Below are 17,460 nucleotides of genomic sequence, written 5' to 3' on the forward strand. Positions count from 1 at the left end.
AATTATCAAGATGATGAGGGAGTAAAGGGTAAACTTGCACTGCTCCTATTCTGCTGAGTTTGTTCTGACCTGCTCTCCCGGGGGCCCTGGGAGGCAGCGTACTGTGCCCACTGTGTCTCCAATCCGTACGATGAGGGCCAGAGAGAGCTGATCTGGTTAGATTTTAAGCGAAACTGAAATGAAAGTCCACTTCCTCATTGTGGATACCTCATGTGATAGGTCTGATTTCTTTTTACAGTCAATCTAACCGAAGTCTCTTTGCTGCCTTAAAATCTTCGGAGAGGGCCCGCCTTCCAGCATTCTTAGTGCTGGAGCACCTGGGTGGTCCATCATGTACGTACTATCTGTTATTTTTCTCCCATTTGATCTTTCAACCCTCCGTTTATGTCTGTAGCTTGCTGTGTGTGCCAGGGTTTAAATCTTTGGTTTCAGGAAGTAAACTGAAAAATCGTGCCACTCAACTTGCCTCTTCTTTTTCTGATTGAAAAGAATCTTTTTTTGAAAAGTTAATGTCTGCTTGCACATCAAAACCTGAGGCTGAAACATAGCTTTCTGTGGAATATAATTTGAAGAGTTACATAGTTACAATTCCAGTTGTTTTGAATTAGAAACAGAAAAGAAAGTATAATCCAGTTTGAAGGAGGTAGTCACTGAATTTCTGCTAAAGTCTTTTTGTATTAAATATAGAAGTGGTGTTTTCAAAAGTAAAGTGCTTCCTTTGAAGTATATATTTTGATTGTTGGAAAAAATGGTTAAAAACATAAAATGACTCTAGGATTTGAAAGCAATACATGAGAGTTGTCTTTCAACTACCTCTAAATGTGGTGGATATTTAAATAGACGAGAAGAGCACACATATCCAAAAGTTATGAAGATAAACTGATTTTTCAAAGGTGTTCCCTCCTCTTAAGGATGATGGGGTCCAGGGAAGATTTCCCTTGATTGGATTTGTTGGCAAATCTTGTAAAAGTCCCCGCTCTCCACCGCCCCCCAGCCCCCATTCCTCCTACCTTGGATGAATGTTTGGTATACCAGGTATCAGGAGACTTCTGAAAATCACTTTTATAAAGTGCTTCTAAGTATTGGAAGTGAGTATTCTTATCATAAATCATAAATTCCTGTGACAATATATCCCAGAAAGTTTCCTATATAATTCTGATTCGTATTATTCCTTTGACAGGCTTTACATTGCTATTTTTTAATGGAAAAATATGGTCACAACATATGCAGCTAATAACTACTTCTCTTATTTATGTTACCTTTCCTGTAACAGAATGAAACGGCTGGCTTGGGTGCTCCTGGTGTGCTCCTATGCAACGGCGTCAGCACATAAAGATCCCACTCTGGACCATCACTGGAATCTCTGGAAGAAAACCTACGGCAAACAATACAAGGAAAAAGTAGGCGGGACCATCAATGAGCAATTTGCTTTGACTTGAGAAGCCAATGCCTTCTCCCCCTCAAAACTACATCCTTACCAGCAGTGTTTTCCATAAATGCTTACGCACTCATTTCTTGGCAGATACTATTCTTGGAACTAGAGATATAGCAGGAAACAAAATAAAGTTCCTGTTTTTGTGCAGCTCGTATCCTAGTAGGAGAGACAGGAACTAAGTAAAGAAATATGCAGATATGGTACGCTAGGTGGTGATGAGGGCAGTAGAGAAAAGTAAAGTGAGGCATGGGGTGGAGTCTGCTGAGACCTAGAGCTGAAGGGCTCTGGGACACAGCTGTGACAGGTCGGGAGTGACTATTCTCTGTATGTGACAGAATGCTCAGGGGAGCACTCTCATAGAAGGTGACATGTGAGCTGAGAATTCATAGAAGCCAGGGAGCAAACAGTCAGAACTGCCATGAAGGTTCCAGGTCAAGGGGAATAGAATACATGTTCAGGGACAAAACGACCTTATTTCAGTCCCTGGTGCTCAGAAGCACTACCAGATGTTTTTGACTCTCACTTCCCACTTTGTACTGTTGTTTTTATTTCAAAACATACTTATTGATTTTTAAGACCTTAGCCCTAGTGCTTCAAATAGTTAAGTCCTGTAACTTATAATATTCCTGAGTTTGGGGGCACCTGGTTGGCTCAGTCTGTGGAGCATGCTACTCCGGATCTCAGGGTGTGGGTTCAAGCCTAACTTTGGGTAGAGATTACTTAAGAGTAGAACCTTTAAGGAGCACCTGGTGGCTCAGTTGGTTGAGTCTGACTTCAGCTCAGGTCATGATTTCACACCTCATGAGTTCAAGCCACATGTCAGGCTCTGTGCTGACAGCAATCTCTCTCTCTGCCCCTCCCCTGCTCATGCTCTGTCTCTCTTTCAAAACTAAATAAGCATAAAAAAAATTAAAAATAGAATCTTTAAAATATATAGATTTCTGAATTTGTAAGCAAGAATTATGTATTTATTTATTTGATGTATTATTTTCATATAAAAATGACACTTTTGATAGGATGTACACTCTGTTTTCTTAGTAGTGATGAATTTTACCCTCATCCAATCCTCTTTAGAACCAGGCCTCTAATTTCAAGGTTAACTACAGTTAGATGTCCAGTTAGCACCTCTATCTGGTTCAGTGAATGCTCTCTCTCTTCTTAATGATCCTAGTCCCTTTGAAGGGCTGAAAATGACTTTTGATTAGTATTCTACCTTTACAATTTATCTCAAAGTTCAAAACATAATGCTATTGGACACTTAATAGACTACAGTATAGTTTAAACATGATTTTTCTATGCACTGGGAAGCCAAAAAATTCATTTGACTCACTTTATTGTGATCTTTACTGCAGTGGTCTGGAACTGAAACAACAATATCTTTAAGGTATTCTTGTAACTATGTTTGTTTTCCTGATATTTTAGAATGAGGAAGTAGCACGGCGTCTTATCTGGGAAAAGAATCTAAAATTAGTGATGCTTCACAATCTGGAACATTCAATGGGAATGCATTCATATGATCTAGGCATGAACCATCTGGGAGACATGGTAAGTAAATTGCAAATAATCCCACTTTCATCTCTGGGTAAGCATGATTTCCAGCTCCCTAAAGGCAATTCAAAGGTAAACAGCAGGGGAATGTATCTATATGTGGACAAAGTTAGAAAACAGTAGAATTTAAAGACATGAGAATTTGCAGATGCCTTGTTTAGTCCTACTGTGACCATTTTCCTGAAAAATGTTTCAGAGAAATATTTGAAACTCACAGGCTACTGCTGCTTTTGCTTTTTAAAATTAATTCTAGAAAACATTGCGTAAAGATTACTCACAATCTTTTAGAGTTAAGTTACCATATTTATGTAAGTCTAAATCGATAATATAATATGGTCCACCTGCTTTCTTAATGAGGGAATGTGGGTATTTAATATCATAAACACTCTTCCATTAGTTTTTAGATTTTTTCTATCTTACAAAACTTTACCACTGTGGCCAAAGTTAAAATCGTGGTACCTCTTGGAAGAGAACACCCTGGGTAGATTAAAAATCTACTCAAATGCAGGCATCTCCTTTGTAATTCTTTCTCGCAAAGAAAACAGTTCAGTCCACTTTTTAGACGGCCCTCTTATAAAATTCTGCCTTGCTTTAAACCAAAAATCTGCCTCCCTGTGACTGCTAGTTTTTGCCACTTTATTCTTCGTCTTCCCAATACCTAACTGGGTGCTAGGACAAATTGTGAAAGAGATCCAGATAATTTGCCCATCAGATAGTTAGCAGGACCTATGTTGGCCACAATGACCGCTAGTTTTTCTCCATTGCCAAATATATTGTTAGGATTATCAGAATATTGAAAAGGTCATAAGTGAAAGGAGATATATATATTTGCCTTGTAGACCAGTGAAGAAGTGATATCTTTGATGGGTTGCCTGAGAGTCCCCAGCCAATGGCAGAGAAATGTCACTCACAAGTCAAACTCTAATCAGAAATTACCTGATTCTGTGGACTGGAGAGAGAGGGGGTGTGTTACAGAAGTGAAATACCAGGTGAGTACTGTCATCCCAGGCCTCCCATCCCAGGAGGAGCTCTCTCTTCCAGCGATATTTAGGCCAGCTACAGAATTTGGCAGTGAATCTCCCTTGTTATTTCTTTATTTTTTAATAGTTTATTGTCAAATTGGTTTCCATATAATACCCAGTGCTTCTCCCCACAAGTGCCCCCTCCATGACCATCACCCCTCCTTCCCTCCCCCTCCCCCTTGTTATTTCTAATTATTTTTTTATTCTCATCTTCCCAACTCAACTGTAAGTTCCTTGAGGACGATGACCACATATCACACTTTATTTGAATTCTCCATTTAGTCCTTGTTAGTCTTACTGTGACTGCTTTCCTTAACAAAATTTTTAGAGGAATATTTGAAACTCACGGGCTACTATTTCTTTTGTTTTTTTATTAACTCTAGAAATCATTAAAGACTAATTAAAGATTACACACAATCTTTTAGAGTAAGTTAACATACTTCCACAAATCTAAATTGATATTAGACTTAAAACACCAATGTTTAGAGCCAAGTTAAACAAGACTGTCAACTGAGCAAATATGTCTTTAAGACAGACTTTTAGTGCTCCTGCTCTCTACCCATCAGCTGCACTGGACCCTCCACCAAGCCAACTGCTTGAGAAACAGTACTGTGTGTGAGAGGGTTGAAGGAGAGGAAAAACCTAGAGCTGAGAGTAGCCAATAAATTGTACTAGTCATATTAACTCATGACTTAGGCTTACATTGTTAGAGTAAGAAATACAATCCGAGTTTTATAAATTTGTCCCTATGTTTCTGTATTTCCTTTAGTTTGCTTGTTTTGTTTTTTTAAAGGCAGCCAAAATCCTAAATTAGTTAGGAATAACTAAGGGTAAAACCCATGTATCACCTTAGAGGAAGGGAGAGAAATCAGAGTGTTTTGAGCAGCTTCCCCAGCTGGTAACCAATAAAGAAAGTAAAACTTAAGAAGTGAATGGTGCTGGGTGCCTGGGTGGCTCCGTTGTTTAAGCATCTGGCTTTGGCCCAGGTCATGATCTCACGGTTCATGTGGATTTTGTGCTGGAGCCCCACATCGGGCTCTCTGCTGTCATCACAGAGCCCGCCTCAGATCCTCTCTTTCTCCCTCTCTCTGCTCCTTCCCTGCTCACTCTCTCAAAATAAATAAATAAATAAATAAAAGAAGTGGGTGGTGCTAATATCTTGTTATTTTCTCCCTGGATATTTTTCTTACAATTAGTTTTGGGTTTCTTACTAGAGCTTCTCTAAAATAAAAGTCTGGGACAATTCAATAAACTACACATTTAGATGTTATATAAATAACTTAATGAGCTCTTTTCCCTGGGTGTTTGCATTTAAATGGGTGATTTTGCTTTAATCAAAAGCAAATTCAATTTGCTTCCTTTGGGTGGAGAGCAAAGTGAAATGAAGTAAGAAACGAAAGAGAACAATTAGGACAGGGCTCTGGACCTTTTTTTTTAACTAAAGAAGCTTTGTATTTTTCTGTTTGTTTATACTTCCTTGTAAAATATCTTTTTTAAATTTTTTTATTATTATTATTATTATTATTATTATTATTATTATTATTTTAGAGAGAGAGCAAGAGCATGAAAGGAGGAGAGGGGAAGAGAGAGAAAATCTTAAGCAGGCTCCACACTCAGCACAGAGTGGGGCTTGATCACACAGCTCTGGGATCATGAATGACCTAAGTCAAAATCAAGAGTTGGACGCTCAACCGACTGAGCCACCCAGGTGCCCCAACTGTAAAGTATCTTCGATCAAAAAATTATGAAGCTAAAAATGTTTGAAAACATTTAACCTTATACTTTCAGGCATCGTTTGAAAGGAGAAAGGGTATTTTAGGTCAAGAGAAGATTTGAGCTGCTCTCAAAATCACTGTACTGTAGCTGCCTAATCTACCTCACGCACAGGTGAAGATAGCCGGGATCTGGCACATGCTCAGTAGGTACTGTTTCTTAGCACATTTGATTATACTCTGAGCTCCACCATTTGCAAATCTCTCTCAACGTTGGACTTTGCTCAGAGGTCAATCAAGTCTTTAGTCTCGAGGCCCATGTCTAGGAAGCAAAGAAAGAGTAGTGCGGGGAGCTGTTCCTGTAACAACCGCCAGAGCAGACACACTGGTGTGAAGAAGTCCTCCTTACTGGCTCTGACTGCCTTTGTGACTTCGTCTCTGTTTCAGGGCTCTTGCGGTGCTTGCTGGGCTTTCAGCGCTGTGGGGGCTCTGGAGGCACAGCTGAAGCTGAAAACAGGCAACCTGGTGTCTCTGAGTGCACAGAACCTGGTAGACTGCTCGACCGAAAAATATGGGAATAAAGGCTGCCATGGTGGCTTCATGACAGAGGCTTTCCAGTACATTATTGATAACAACGGCATCGATTCAGACGCTTCCTATCCCTACAAAGCCGTGGTGCGTCACAAGCAAACTTTCTAAGCTGCCCTGTGACCGTATGCTATCCCTTGACTAACTGAACTACACTTACCTTGAGACGCAGTGTATGAAAACTCTGATAAGGAATTCTTAAGCTTTCAAGAGTTCTCCTCCTTATTCAATGGGCTTCTTAATTGATCAGTGGCACAGTCCTTTTTTTTTTTTTAATTTTTTTTAATGTTTATTTTTGAGACAGGGAGAGACACAGCATGAAGGGGGAAGGGGCAGAGAGAGACAGAGACACAGAATCTGAAGCAGGCTCCATCCAGACTCTGAGCTGTCAGCACAGAGCCCGACGTGAGGCTTGAACCCATGAACCACGAGATCATGACCTGAGCCTAAGTCGGACACTTAACTGACTGAGCCACCCAGGTGCCCTACATAGTACTTTTAAGCAAGTAGAGTTCATGCTTAAAAAATGGATTTGCAGCAAACCTTAGAATTTTTTCTGTCCATTTGCCTGGTATTTCAACTGGTTTTTCCTGTGGTTCCCCATGCTCAACCTTATTCTCAGATCATCAACCGTATCATTCTTCTACCTATGAAACAGCGAGCTAATGCTCTCTTCTCTCTCCTCACAGGTTCATGACATACTTTGTTAATATATCCATATTACAGAAAATTTAGAAAAGATAAAAAAATATCATCCCAAAAGCTCATACCTTAACCACCATTATTTTGGTTTATTTCTTTCAAGTTCTTTCTCCTATTAAGCATTAAAATAAAAACAGTTATATGCACAACATATGTGAATTTGTAACCCCTCTTTTCCCACTAAAATGAACACTCTAAGTGGTTTTCATATTATATGGTCTTTATAGACCATCATTTAAACTGTAGATCATCTTGTAGGCATTATATCATCAAAAAGATTTTAAAGTTCGAGTATAGAGTTTATGATCTTTATGCAGTATGCCCCCACAATCCACCCAAAGGGCTGAGGGGCATTATTTGGCAACTTTACCGGCATGAAGATGTTCACAATTTAAAACAATAGAATAGTTATGTATTTCCTCTGCCAGTGGTGAGACATGGAACTGTTAGGGTTTGAAAGATTTGATTTTTCTTTCTTTAAAAGGAGGAAGGAAACTTAGATATTTGAAAGGCTAAATGAGGAAAGAAAGCATATTTGAAATCCAGACTTAGGATGTTGGCAATTTATAAAGGAAGTTGAAGTATCCTTCTTTATCTGATTTATACTCTTTTTTTGCAGGATGGAAAGTGCCGATATGACTCAAAAAATCGAGCTGCCACATGTTCAAAGTACACTGAACTTCCCTTTGGCAGTGAAGAGGACTTGAAAGAAGCTGTAGCCAATAAAGGACCTGTGTCTGTTGCTATAGATGCGAGCCACTCCTCTTTCTTCCTCTACAGAAGTGGTAACATACGCTGCTCTGGCACTATAAGAAAGAACATTCTCCTTCCCCATCACCCCACCTCTGAATGTTGGGATTAGGTTAAACAGATTCTGCCATTTCATATATGTGTTTTATATCCAGTTCTAATTAGTAAAGTAATACTCATCAAAGTTTACTTACACTACATGCCAAGTGCTATGATCAATTCTTGCCATGCAGGATCTTATTTAATCCTCACAACAAACCCATTTTACAGATGAACGAGTCTTAGACGGTTAACTTGCCTAAAGTCATACAGTCTGAAAGTGGTCATCTAGGATTAGAAACCATGCCACCTCCCTTCAGAACCTGTGCCCCTAACCTCCGTAGCCACTGTGCACTGCAGGGGCAGCACAGCAGAACACAAGGGGAGCAGCCATCAATGGCAGAGCATTGTATTAAACAAAGCAAGTGGCTATCCCCTCTTATTAAAACACATACACATCTCACCTTAAAGATCACTTCATCTAGTAAAGGGTAATAATGTATGGGACAAACAATTTAGGAATATATACAAAAAATATAGTAACTGGCTCTTTATATGTTAAAAATCATTAGAAAAAGGTAGCCATTTATAGAAGATTTCTGAGGGAACTGTGATTGGATTGGGTTGATGCCAAACTTGGCAAGAAAACTGACAAGTGTAGCATTGATGGCAAAGAATCATGAACTTTAGTTTTGTGAGAGTGTATGTTCCTAAAATTATAATTAAACTTGCCATGGATCCAAAATAGTCTCCTAAAAGCAACAGCATTTTCAAATGTCCTTCACGGCCACATACCACTCACTCATTTCCCCACCCCTATTTTATTCTTAGGTGTCTACTACGAGCCAGCTTGTACTCAGACTGTGAATCATGGTGTATTAGTCGTTGGCTATGGTAATCTTAATGGGAAAGACTACTGGCTTGTGAAAAACAGGTAATATATTTGCACATATGTATATTTAATTAAAGTAAGGAACTTGATGGAGCTTCAACAAATGCTCTCTTGTACGACAATGACAATCATGATCATGACAATGATAAAGTATTTATGGCTTTTTATAAAATGATGAACTAAATTAATTACTCAGTGCCCCCATTTCCTCACTTCCTATTCTGGCTTCAACACTTTGTTTTGATGATTTATCTCTATAATACTTCTCAGTCTCTTTGATAAATCTCTATTCCTCTGCTTAGTCTGCAAGCATTGGTCCTTCCTCTAGGACTCCACCTTTTGCTCATTACTCTTCTTATTCTACATTTTTCTTGGATACCATCATTCCATTCTTATGATTTTAGTTATTACCTACATACTGATGGCTTTCAAATCTCTGTCTCTAGCTCTGACCTCTGCCCTGAACTTCGGACTTGTTTATCTGGACATATCCACTTCCATGTATCTTAGTTTCTCCAAACTCAGTACGTCCAAGGAGTTCAGTACCATCTCTACCGTTTAGTCCTCCCCAGAACTTCCCATCCCGCTAAATGGCAACAAACACACAGCACAACCACCCAGTTAGGTATTATGTATTTGTCATAGGTCCATCCAGATCTCACCAAGCAACAAGGCAAACTACTTTTCTGCATATCTGTCCTTTTTTTCTGTTCCCTCTGTGTCTTCAATTATGGCTTTGGGTCAAATATCTCTTGCCTGGACTATTCCTATAGCCTGAGAACTGGACTTCTTTACTCTCAAATCAATCTTTTGTATTGCTTCCAAATTGGTTTGTCTCAAATATGACAAACTGGGCTTAAAACTAACAGTTTATTCTATCTTTTCCATCAAAACCAGCGTGGGCATTTCCTATACCAGAATTTCCCCCCTAAAGCCTTAGGCTGGGTAAAATGTCTTTCTATGCTCCCAAAATGTCTTATGCATGCTGGAGTATTTTAAAGATTATATTTAAGTTGTACGTTACCTATCTATCACTCTAATATTAATATTCTGCCTGTGCCTTTGTGGTAGGGATTTAGCTCATCCTGGTGCCCTTAGCACAGCACATGGCACACATATAAGATGGTAGGATTTGTATGGCCTATTAGGAAAGTAGTCGAGGGAAATAACATCTTGGTTCACTTATAACCTATTCACAGCACTGATCAGCTGGAGCCTAGATGAGTGATCACTTTTTTAAGTGAAGCAATATTTTCACTTACATCTCTTTCTTGTTGACTTCCTCCAATATATACTTTAACTTCCTTTCTCTATTGAAACTGCTCTTCTTGAATACCATTTATATCTTTTAGCATTTAAACTCAAAACCCCTTCTCAGCACTTATTCACTCAATAGGCATTTATTAGGCATCTCATTGTAGGTGAGGGGCATCATCTAGCCCCTGGAGATACAAAACTTAATGAGAAATCATCCTGTCCCAAATGAGTTCACGTAAGAGTCCAATGGGGAATCAGATATCTTTTTAAAACAATAAAGACAAATAAATCATGGCATAATGACATATGTCTCAGTGGCTATGGGACCATAAAGGAGGGGCTGCCTAACTGCCCAAAAGTTTCACAGAGAAGACACTACTAATTGCATTAAGTTTTCAAAAATATTTTTTAATGTTTTATTTTTGAGAGAGAGAGAGACAGCATGAGCACGGGAGGGTCAGAGAGAGAGGGAGAGACAGAATCGGAAGCAGGCTCCAGGCTCTGAGCTGTCAGCACAGAGCCTGATGCAGGGCTTGAACCCATGAATTGCAAGATCATGACCGGAGCCGAAGCTGGACACCTAACTGACTGAGCCACCCAGGCGCCCCTGAATTAAGTTTTCAAATAAGTGGAATTGGTCATGTGTTGGAGTAGGAAAATAAATTGCCCAACCATCCAAAAAAGTATAAGCAATGGCACAGAAATATGAAAAATGTCTCTGCTTTATAAATTCTACTGCATGTATTTCCTTGGCATCTATGACATAGCACTATCCTGACTCACTTCACTATATCAGCTTTAGCCTCATTTCTTTCCTCCCACTGGTCCCTTACACTCTAGCTCTATCTGTATCAGAGAAAACTCTTCTGCTCCTTGAGTTTCAAGGTTATTGCCCTCATGTAGAGGATCACAATCTCTAAAAATGACTTCTCTAGCAACAGCCTTCCAATTTGACAGCCCTGCCGGAAAGTCCAAATTCCCCACCTGCCTACCCTACTGCTACTTACAATTTCTGACTCTCTCTTTCTGTCTCTGTCTGTCTGTCTGTCTCTCTCTCTCTCTCTCTCTCTCTCACACACACACACACACACACACACACACACACACAGTAAGTCTAAAATCAGATTCCCTCTCTCCTTCCATCTCAACTCCCCTTCCATCCTCCAACTCTGGAAAGTACTTTAGAATAAGCTCAAGGGAAACCCATCCCTGTTTTGAGCAATGCATCACCCTCTTCAGGTTAGCAAAGCCTAGGGATCATCTTGGGCTCTCCCTTCTCTCTCTCAACCCACACAGCCCTGTCCATGTGGCCTTTGAATTGTACTTTATATTCTTTTCTATCCAGGCTCTAATTCAGATTCCAGTCTCACCCAGCCATGGAAGTTATCTTCTTAAAATATAGATCACGTAAGGGCACCTGTGTGGTTTAGTTGGTTAAGTGTCCGACTCTTGATTTCGTCTCAGGTCATGACCTTGCAGTTTGTGAGTTCGAGCCCCACACTGGGCTCCAAGCTGACAGTGTGGAACCTGCTTGGGATTCTCTCTCTTTGCCCCTCTCCCTTGCATGTAAATGTGTGCATTCCCTCTTTCTCCCTCTAAATAAACTTAAATATATATATATCTAGATCATGTAAACCCACAGTAAAAAAATTCTCCACTTGATCTTACCCAAAGGCTAAGAAGCAATGCAAGGTCAAAAATTCTAAATAGTTTACCCTTGTCCTTCATATTGATGTCCAAATTCCTGGCCAGACATTCAAGATTCTCCATTATCTAGTTTCCAACATAGCTTTCTAGACTTTTCGTCCACTATGTTCTCATGTACCCATATTTACACTCTGGCCACAATGAACTACTTACTCATCACTCCCTAAGTTTACATACACTTGGCTATTTCTATGTCTTTACTTAATGTTGTTTCATCTTTCTGAAATGCCCTGATAGTCCACTGCTGCCCATAGAAATCCCACCTGTGTGAGGCACCTGGGTGGCTCAGTTGGGTAGGCCTCCAACTCTTTATTTTGGCTCAGGTCATGATCTCACAGATTCATGAGTTTGAGCCCCACATTGGGCTCTGCGCTGACAGTGCAGAGCCTGTTTGGGATTCTCTCTCTCTGCCCTTCCCTCACTCTCTCTTCTTCTCTCTCTCTCTCTCAAAATAAATAAATAAAATTTAAAAAAGAACAAAAGAAACCCAACCTACATATGATGAAATGAGTACTCTCATACATTTCAGGAGAAGAATAAATTGTTATAATCCTTCTTGAAAGCAATTTGATAACATGAATCAAGAACTTTTTAAATGTTCACATTCTTTGTCCAATTTTTTTCTCATTTCTTGGAATCTATATGAAGAAATTAATCCTACTTATGGGGAAAATCTCATATCCAATTTATGTAGATTGTAGCATTCTTTTTCTTTAACAGTTAAAGCCAGTAAACAACCAAAAGTACCTAACAAGAGGGACACTATTAAGTGTAATAACACAATCAAGTCCATGTATTGGAAATCATATTAGGGACACCTGGGGGGCTTAGTTAGTTAAGCGTCCAACTTCAGCTCAGGTCACAATCTCACAGTTTGTGAGTTCAAGTCCTGTGTTGGGCTCTGTGCTGACAGCTCAGAGCCTGGAACCTTCTTTGGATTCTGTGTCTCCCTGTCTCTGCTGCTCTTCCATTTGTGCTCTCTCTTGAATATAAACATTAAAAAAATTATTTAAAAAAAGAAATTATACTTATTTAGACTGTTATTAATACCCCAATAAAATACTTGGAATATATGTTTAAATCAAAAATACATATAAACATAAAATTTATGTATGATATAAATATTAAGTTTAAAATAGTATGCCCAATTTCTCTGATTCATGTTATACTAAGGAACCAGAAGGAATGATACCAAATGTTAATAATGGTTATTTTGGTCTACTTTTATGTATTTTCAAAAGTCTTTAACATCATGTGCCTTATTACTTTTAAAATGAAAAAAATCACTAAAAATCCTATTCATTCGTCAAAACTGACCTGAAATGCTACCTCCTCTATACCCCATTAATTTACTTAGAACTGTTTCTCTAACTTCTAAGCTTTAGAAGTGCCTATATATTCTATTATAGTATTTACTATTTTGTGCCTTGTGCTATTTCTGTAAAGCATGCTCCATTCACTAGAAAATAAACTTCTTAAAGGTAGAATAGTTTCTTGCTCATTTTTGCATCTTTGTTCATCCTTTGATTCAACAAACATATATTGAGTACCTACCAAGTGCCAGAGTGACAAGCAGATATGGTGATGAAAAATACAGCCTTTCTATCACCATGTAAGATACACATAGTTCAATAGAGTCAGGAAAACAGACGGGTGCATGTTCTGACCATCGCAATAGACTGTGATAGACACTAAGGTCAAGGTACACACCAGGTTTCAGCAGAAACACAGAAGGGTATTTGGCCTAGCCTGGGAGGTCACAGAAGGCCCTTTGGCTGGGTTATTTGACTTGGGGCTTTTTAGCTGGGTTATTTGACTTTGTCTTGAAGGACAAGAAGGAATCTGCCACATGAACAATGAAAGCAGAGGAAGCTAAATGTGCAAAACCTCAGAGTGAGAGAAAGTAGATGAGTTAAGGGAACTGAATGTTCTGTTACGAAGATTGCAGTATAAGGTGCATGTTAGAGAGTGAAATGAGATAGACAGAGACTAAATTATGAGAGAGCACAGCAATCATGGACACTGAGTACTAACAAGGAGAGACTGGACACGGACACAAATTCCAGACTGCACAAGAGGCTGACTCAAACAAAATCCTCTTAGGTCATCAAACTTTCTTATTTATATCTTAAAATGTTACATTACGTGTCATTTCCAGTGTTGCCAGGTTAACTTCAAGTAGAAGAATGTGAGTCTTCTTCTATTTGGCTTCTTTGTTTGTATCTTCCATTTGTTTATACTTAATCTTTCTGGCAGGTGTATAAACATTGATCCATGTTCCTGATTTTTCCCCCTTTCTGGATATAGATATTTAGCTTCTTTATATAATACACTGTAGCACAGTGAGTAAAAACAGTAACTTTGAAGCCATACAGCTCTTGGTTACAGTCCTAGTTCCATTTACTATCTGTATGACCGTAGGTAGTTATTTAATGTCTTTAATCTTCCATTTCCTCATCTGTAGAATGAGAATAATAGCCTCAAGGTCTTATAAGGATTAAACAGGACAATGTCTATAAAACACTTAGCACATAGTGTCTGGCACATAATAAGTGTCCGATAAATCACAGTTATTATTGCTATTATTATTCCTTCCTTGAATCTCTATTAAAAAATAACTATGCCTTCAATAGCATACCAACCATAAACACAGTTATGTTTTATAGAATGCTTGCACAACATCTAAAAATACAGACAAATAATTTAATGCCAAAGCATAATTGAGAAAAGTTACTTTATGGGGGCAAAAATAATGCAAAATACCTGATTGTACAACCCTCTGATGGTTTGCCTTAATCCAGAAACCAAATTTAAGGCATCTAGGTGAAGAATGGTGAACTACATATTCAGGGACATCCCCTTACACATAAAGCCATAAAAATTCTAAGGTTATACTATCTGATAAGATCCTGAAGTATTTGTATAGTCTGTGTTGCCACTTGTGGGCAGATCCATAAATCTAGAAAGCTAAATACAATTGCTGTCTACTTAGAAAAGCATAGTGAGCCTAAGAAGGAGTGAAAGCCACCCCCGTCTAAGAGACTCTCAACAAGGAGGGCCAAGACTGTCCTTAGAAAAAAAGGGAGTTCACTGCATTATTCACAATAGTGAAGATATGGGAGCAACCTAAATGTCCATCAATAGATAAAGGTATAAGGAAGATGGGATATATGTATATATATCCCAACGGAATATTGGAATATTCCTTGGCCATAAAAAAGAATGAAATCTTACCATTCATGACAACATCTATGAACCTAGAGGGCATTATGTTAAGTGAAATAAGTCAGAGAAATAAACACCGTATGATTTCACTTACATGTAGAATCTAAAAAATAAAACAAACAGAACAAAACAGAAACAGACTCTTAGATATAGGAAATAAACTGTTGGTTACAGAGGGGGAAAGGGTTTAGGTGAATGGGGAAAATTGGTAAAAGGGGCTTGAGAGGTACAAACTTTCAGTTATAAAATAAATAGGTCATGGGGATGTAATGTATAAGATAGAGAATACGGTCAATAATACTGTAATTACTTTGTAAGGTGACAGGTGATAACTAGACTTGCCATGAGGATCACTTGTAATGAATAAAAATAGTAAAACCCTATGATGTACACCTGAAAATAACAGGATATTATATGCCAATTATGCTTTTTTTTTAAGGGTGGAATTTAATCTAAATTACAGATCAATGAGTAATGGAGGCCCAAAGTTATTCAGCATAGAATAGTGTTAACTTGGGAGAAAAAATGAAAGATTTTAACCATGTACTCATGAGAACCTTAAATACACACACGTACCCTCCCAAACTAATAAATCATCCAGAATGTCTTTAAGGAATATCTGGTAAACTCTCTAAGATAAACAGTTGCAGAATAGATGGGCCTCTAGACAATAGACGCCAGACCCTAATGCTTCCTTTTCATCCATAAGTGGATGAAGTTAGTGAAATGCAAGTTGGAAAAGAGAATATATTCCATTTTCTCTCACTAAGCTACTGTCTTATCTTTCAAGAGGTCCTGACTCTTAGAGTGTATGTTCTACATTAAACATCATAGGTACTTCCTGGCTGGAAAAGGGTTAAATAAGGAAAAAGTTAAAATCTCATGATTCTTCTTAAAGAGGTTAAGAATGTGCATATTGGTTTATAACTCAAGTGGAACAGGTACTGCCACTACTCCATTGAAACCACTCATGTCCAAGTTTACCAACCACCTCCATCTTGCCCATTAAACAGTTTTCAGGTCTAACATTGCCTGCACTCTTAACATTTGACATATGGTTACTCTCTACTTTCTGAAACACTTTATTTGACTTTCAGGGGACCATACTCCCTTGGTTTTCTTTCTACTTTACTTTCAGTCTCCTGAGGTCTTATTCTTCCTCACTTTTATAAATATTAGAATGCCCCAAGCCTCAGTTTTCTCCCTTTATGCTTGTTTAGATGATCAACAATACCTGATGACTGTCAACTTTGTATCTTCTGTTCTAACGTCTTCCCTGAGCTCCAGACTCTGTGTCCAAAAGCCTACCATCTGCCTCTCCACTTGAGTATCTACAGGCCTTTTTAATGAACCATGTCCAAAATAGAACTCTTGACTCCCTGCTGCTACCCCAGTTTTTCCCGTCAGTATATGCCAACAGCATTTACCCCAGGTCAAAATATTGGCGCCATCATTTCTTTCTTCATTTGATACCCCACACCTAAACCATCTGCAAGTTCTGTCATTTCTATCATCACTAAATTATCCCAAATCTTACCACTTCTCAATATCTCTGCTGTTAGCAGTCTAGTTCAAGCCACCTTCTATCCAGTTCTTGATCTACTGCAATCATCTCCTGCCTGGTAGTCACTTCCCCGCTTGTTTGCCAGAATCAATCCTCCACACAGTAGCCAGCATCAAGCAGATTATGGTATTCTCCTACCCAAAACCCTCTAATGGCTTTCCTTCACACTCAGAATAAAATCTGTGACTATAAAAAAATGACAATTTCTGGCCTCAGTCTGTCTCCCCAACCATTGCTTTCACCTGTCTCACTCAGCTCCAAGGACACTAGCCTCTTTCCAGCCTTTTCTCAAGGTACACTTGCAAGTTACCTCTCACACATCAAGCTTATTCCCAGCTCTTTTTCCAGATCTTTGCATCATTTGTACTTTCACTTTACTGGAACTTTGCTCAAATATTTCCTCAGAGAAGCATTCCCTGACCACCCCTTCTAAAATGTAGCCCTGATTCCCAACATTCCCTATCTTCTAACTCTGCTTTATTTTTATTTATAGTACTTCTATCTTTTCATATTCTTGATTTCTTTGTCTATTGTATGTTTCCTGTGTAGACTTTGAAAAGACTTTATCTTACTTACCTCCATAACCCTAACACCTAGAATAGTGTCTAGCACAGTCTACGAAGGTTTATTATAGAGGAAATTGGCATACATTCTAGAAGGAATGTCTAACAAGTTACTAGTCTATAATATGCAGAGAGAAGGTAGGGTGACCAACCATCTAACTTTGTCAAAGACTAAGGGGTTTCCAGGCCACGGGACTTTTTAAAAAGAAAAACCATTCCCTCTCATTGCCATGTAGTACTCCATCGTGAATATACACAGTGGATGGACCTTGAGGGTGTCATGCTGAGTGAAGTAAGCCAGGCAGAGAAGGACAGAAACCATATGTTTGCACTCATAGGTCTAGCAGGAAAACAGGAGAGACCTAATGGAGAACCAGGGGGAGCGGAGGAGGGAGAGAGAGTTGGGGAGAGAGAGGGATGCAGAACTTGAGAGACTATTGAATGCTGAGAATGAAC

The 17,460-nt window shown here is 38.8% G+C and overlaps 1 protein-coding gene across 1 annotated transcript in view; it reads left to right on the forward strand.

Annotated features, from left to right (window-relative positions):
- The first annotated feature begins 222 nt into the window (after positions 1-222).
- Positions 223-17,460, forward strand: part of CTSS (cathepsin S) — a 21,409-nt gene continuing 4,171 nt past the window's right edge. The window contains exons 1-7 of the mRNA XM_029946710.1: positions 223-333; positions 1,274-1,400; positions 2,858-2,980; positions 3,823-3,972; positions 6,165-6,392; positions 7,627-7,792; positions 8,628-8,730. Of these exons, the coding sequence (XP_029802570.1) occupies positions 1,275-1,400; positions 2,858-2,980; positions 3,823-3,972; positions 6,165-6,392; positions 7,627-7,792; positions 8,628-8,730 (896 nt within the window). The 5' untranslated portion in view covers positions 223-333; position 1,274. The remainder of the gene's footprint in view (positions 334-1,273; positions 1,401-2,857; positions 2,981-3,822; positions 3,973-6,164; positions 6,393-7,626; positions 7,793-8,627; positions 8,731-17,460) is intronic.

This window comes from Suricata suricatta, chromosome 8 (genome assembly GCF_006229205.1).
Source record: "Suricata suricatta isolate VVHF042 chromosome 8, meerkat_22Aug2017_6uvM2_HiC, whole genome shotgun sequence".
Lineage (NCBI taxonomy): Eukaryota > Metazoa > Chordata > Mammalia > Carnivora > Herpestidae > Suricata > Suricata suricatta.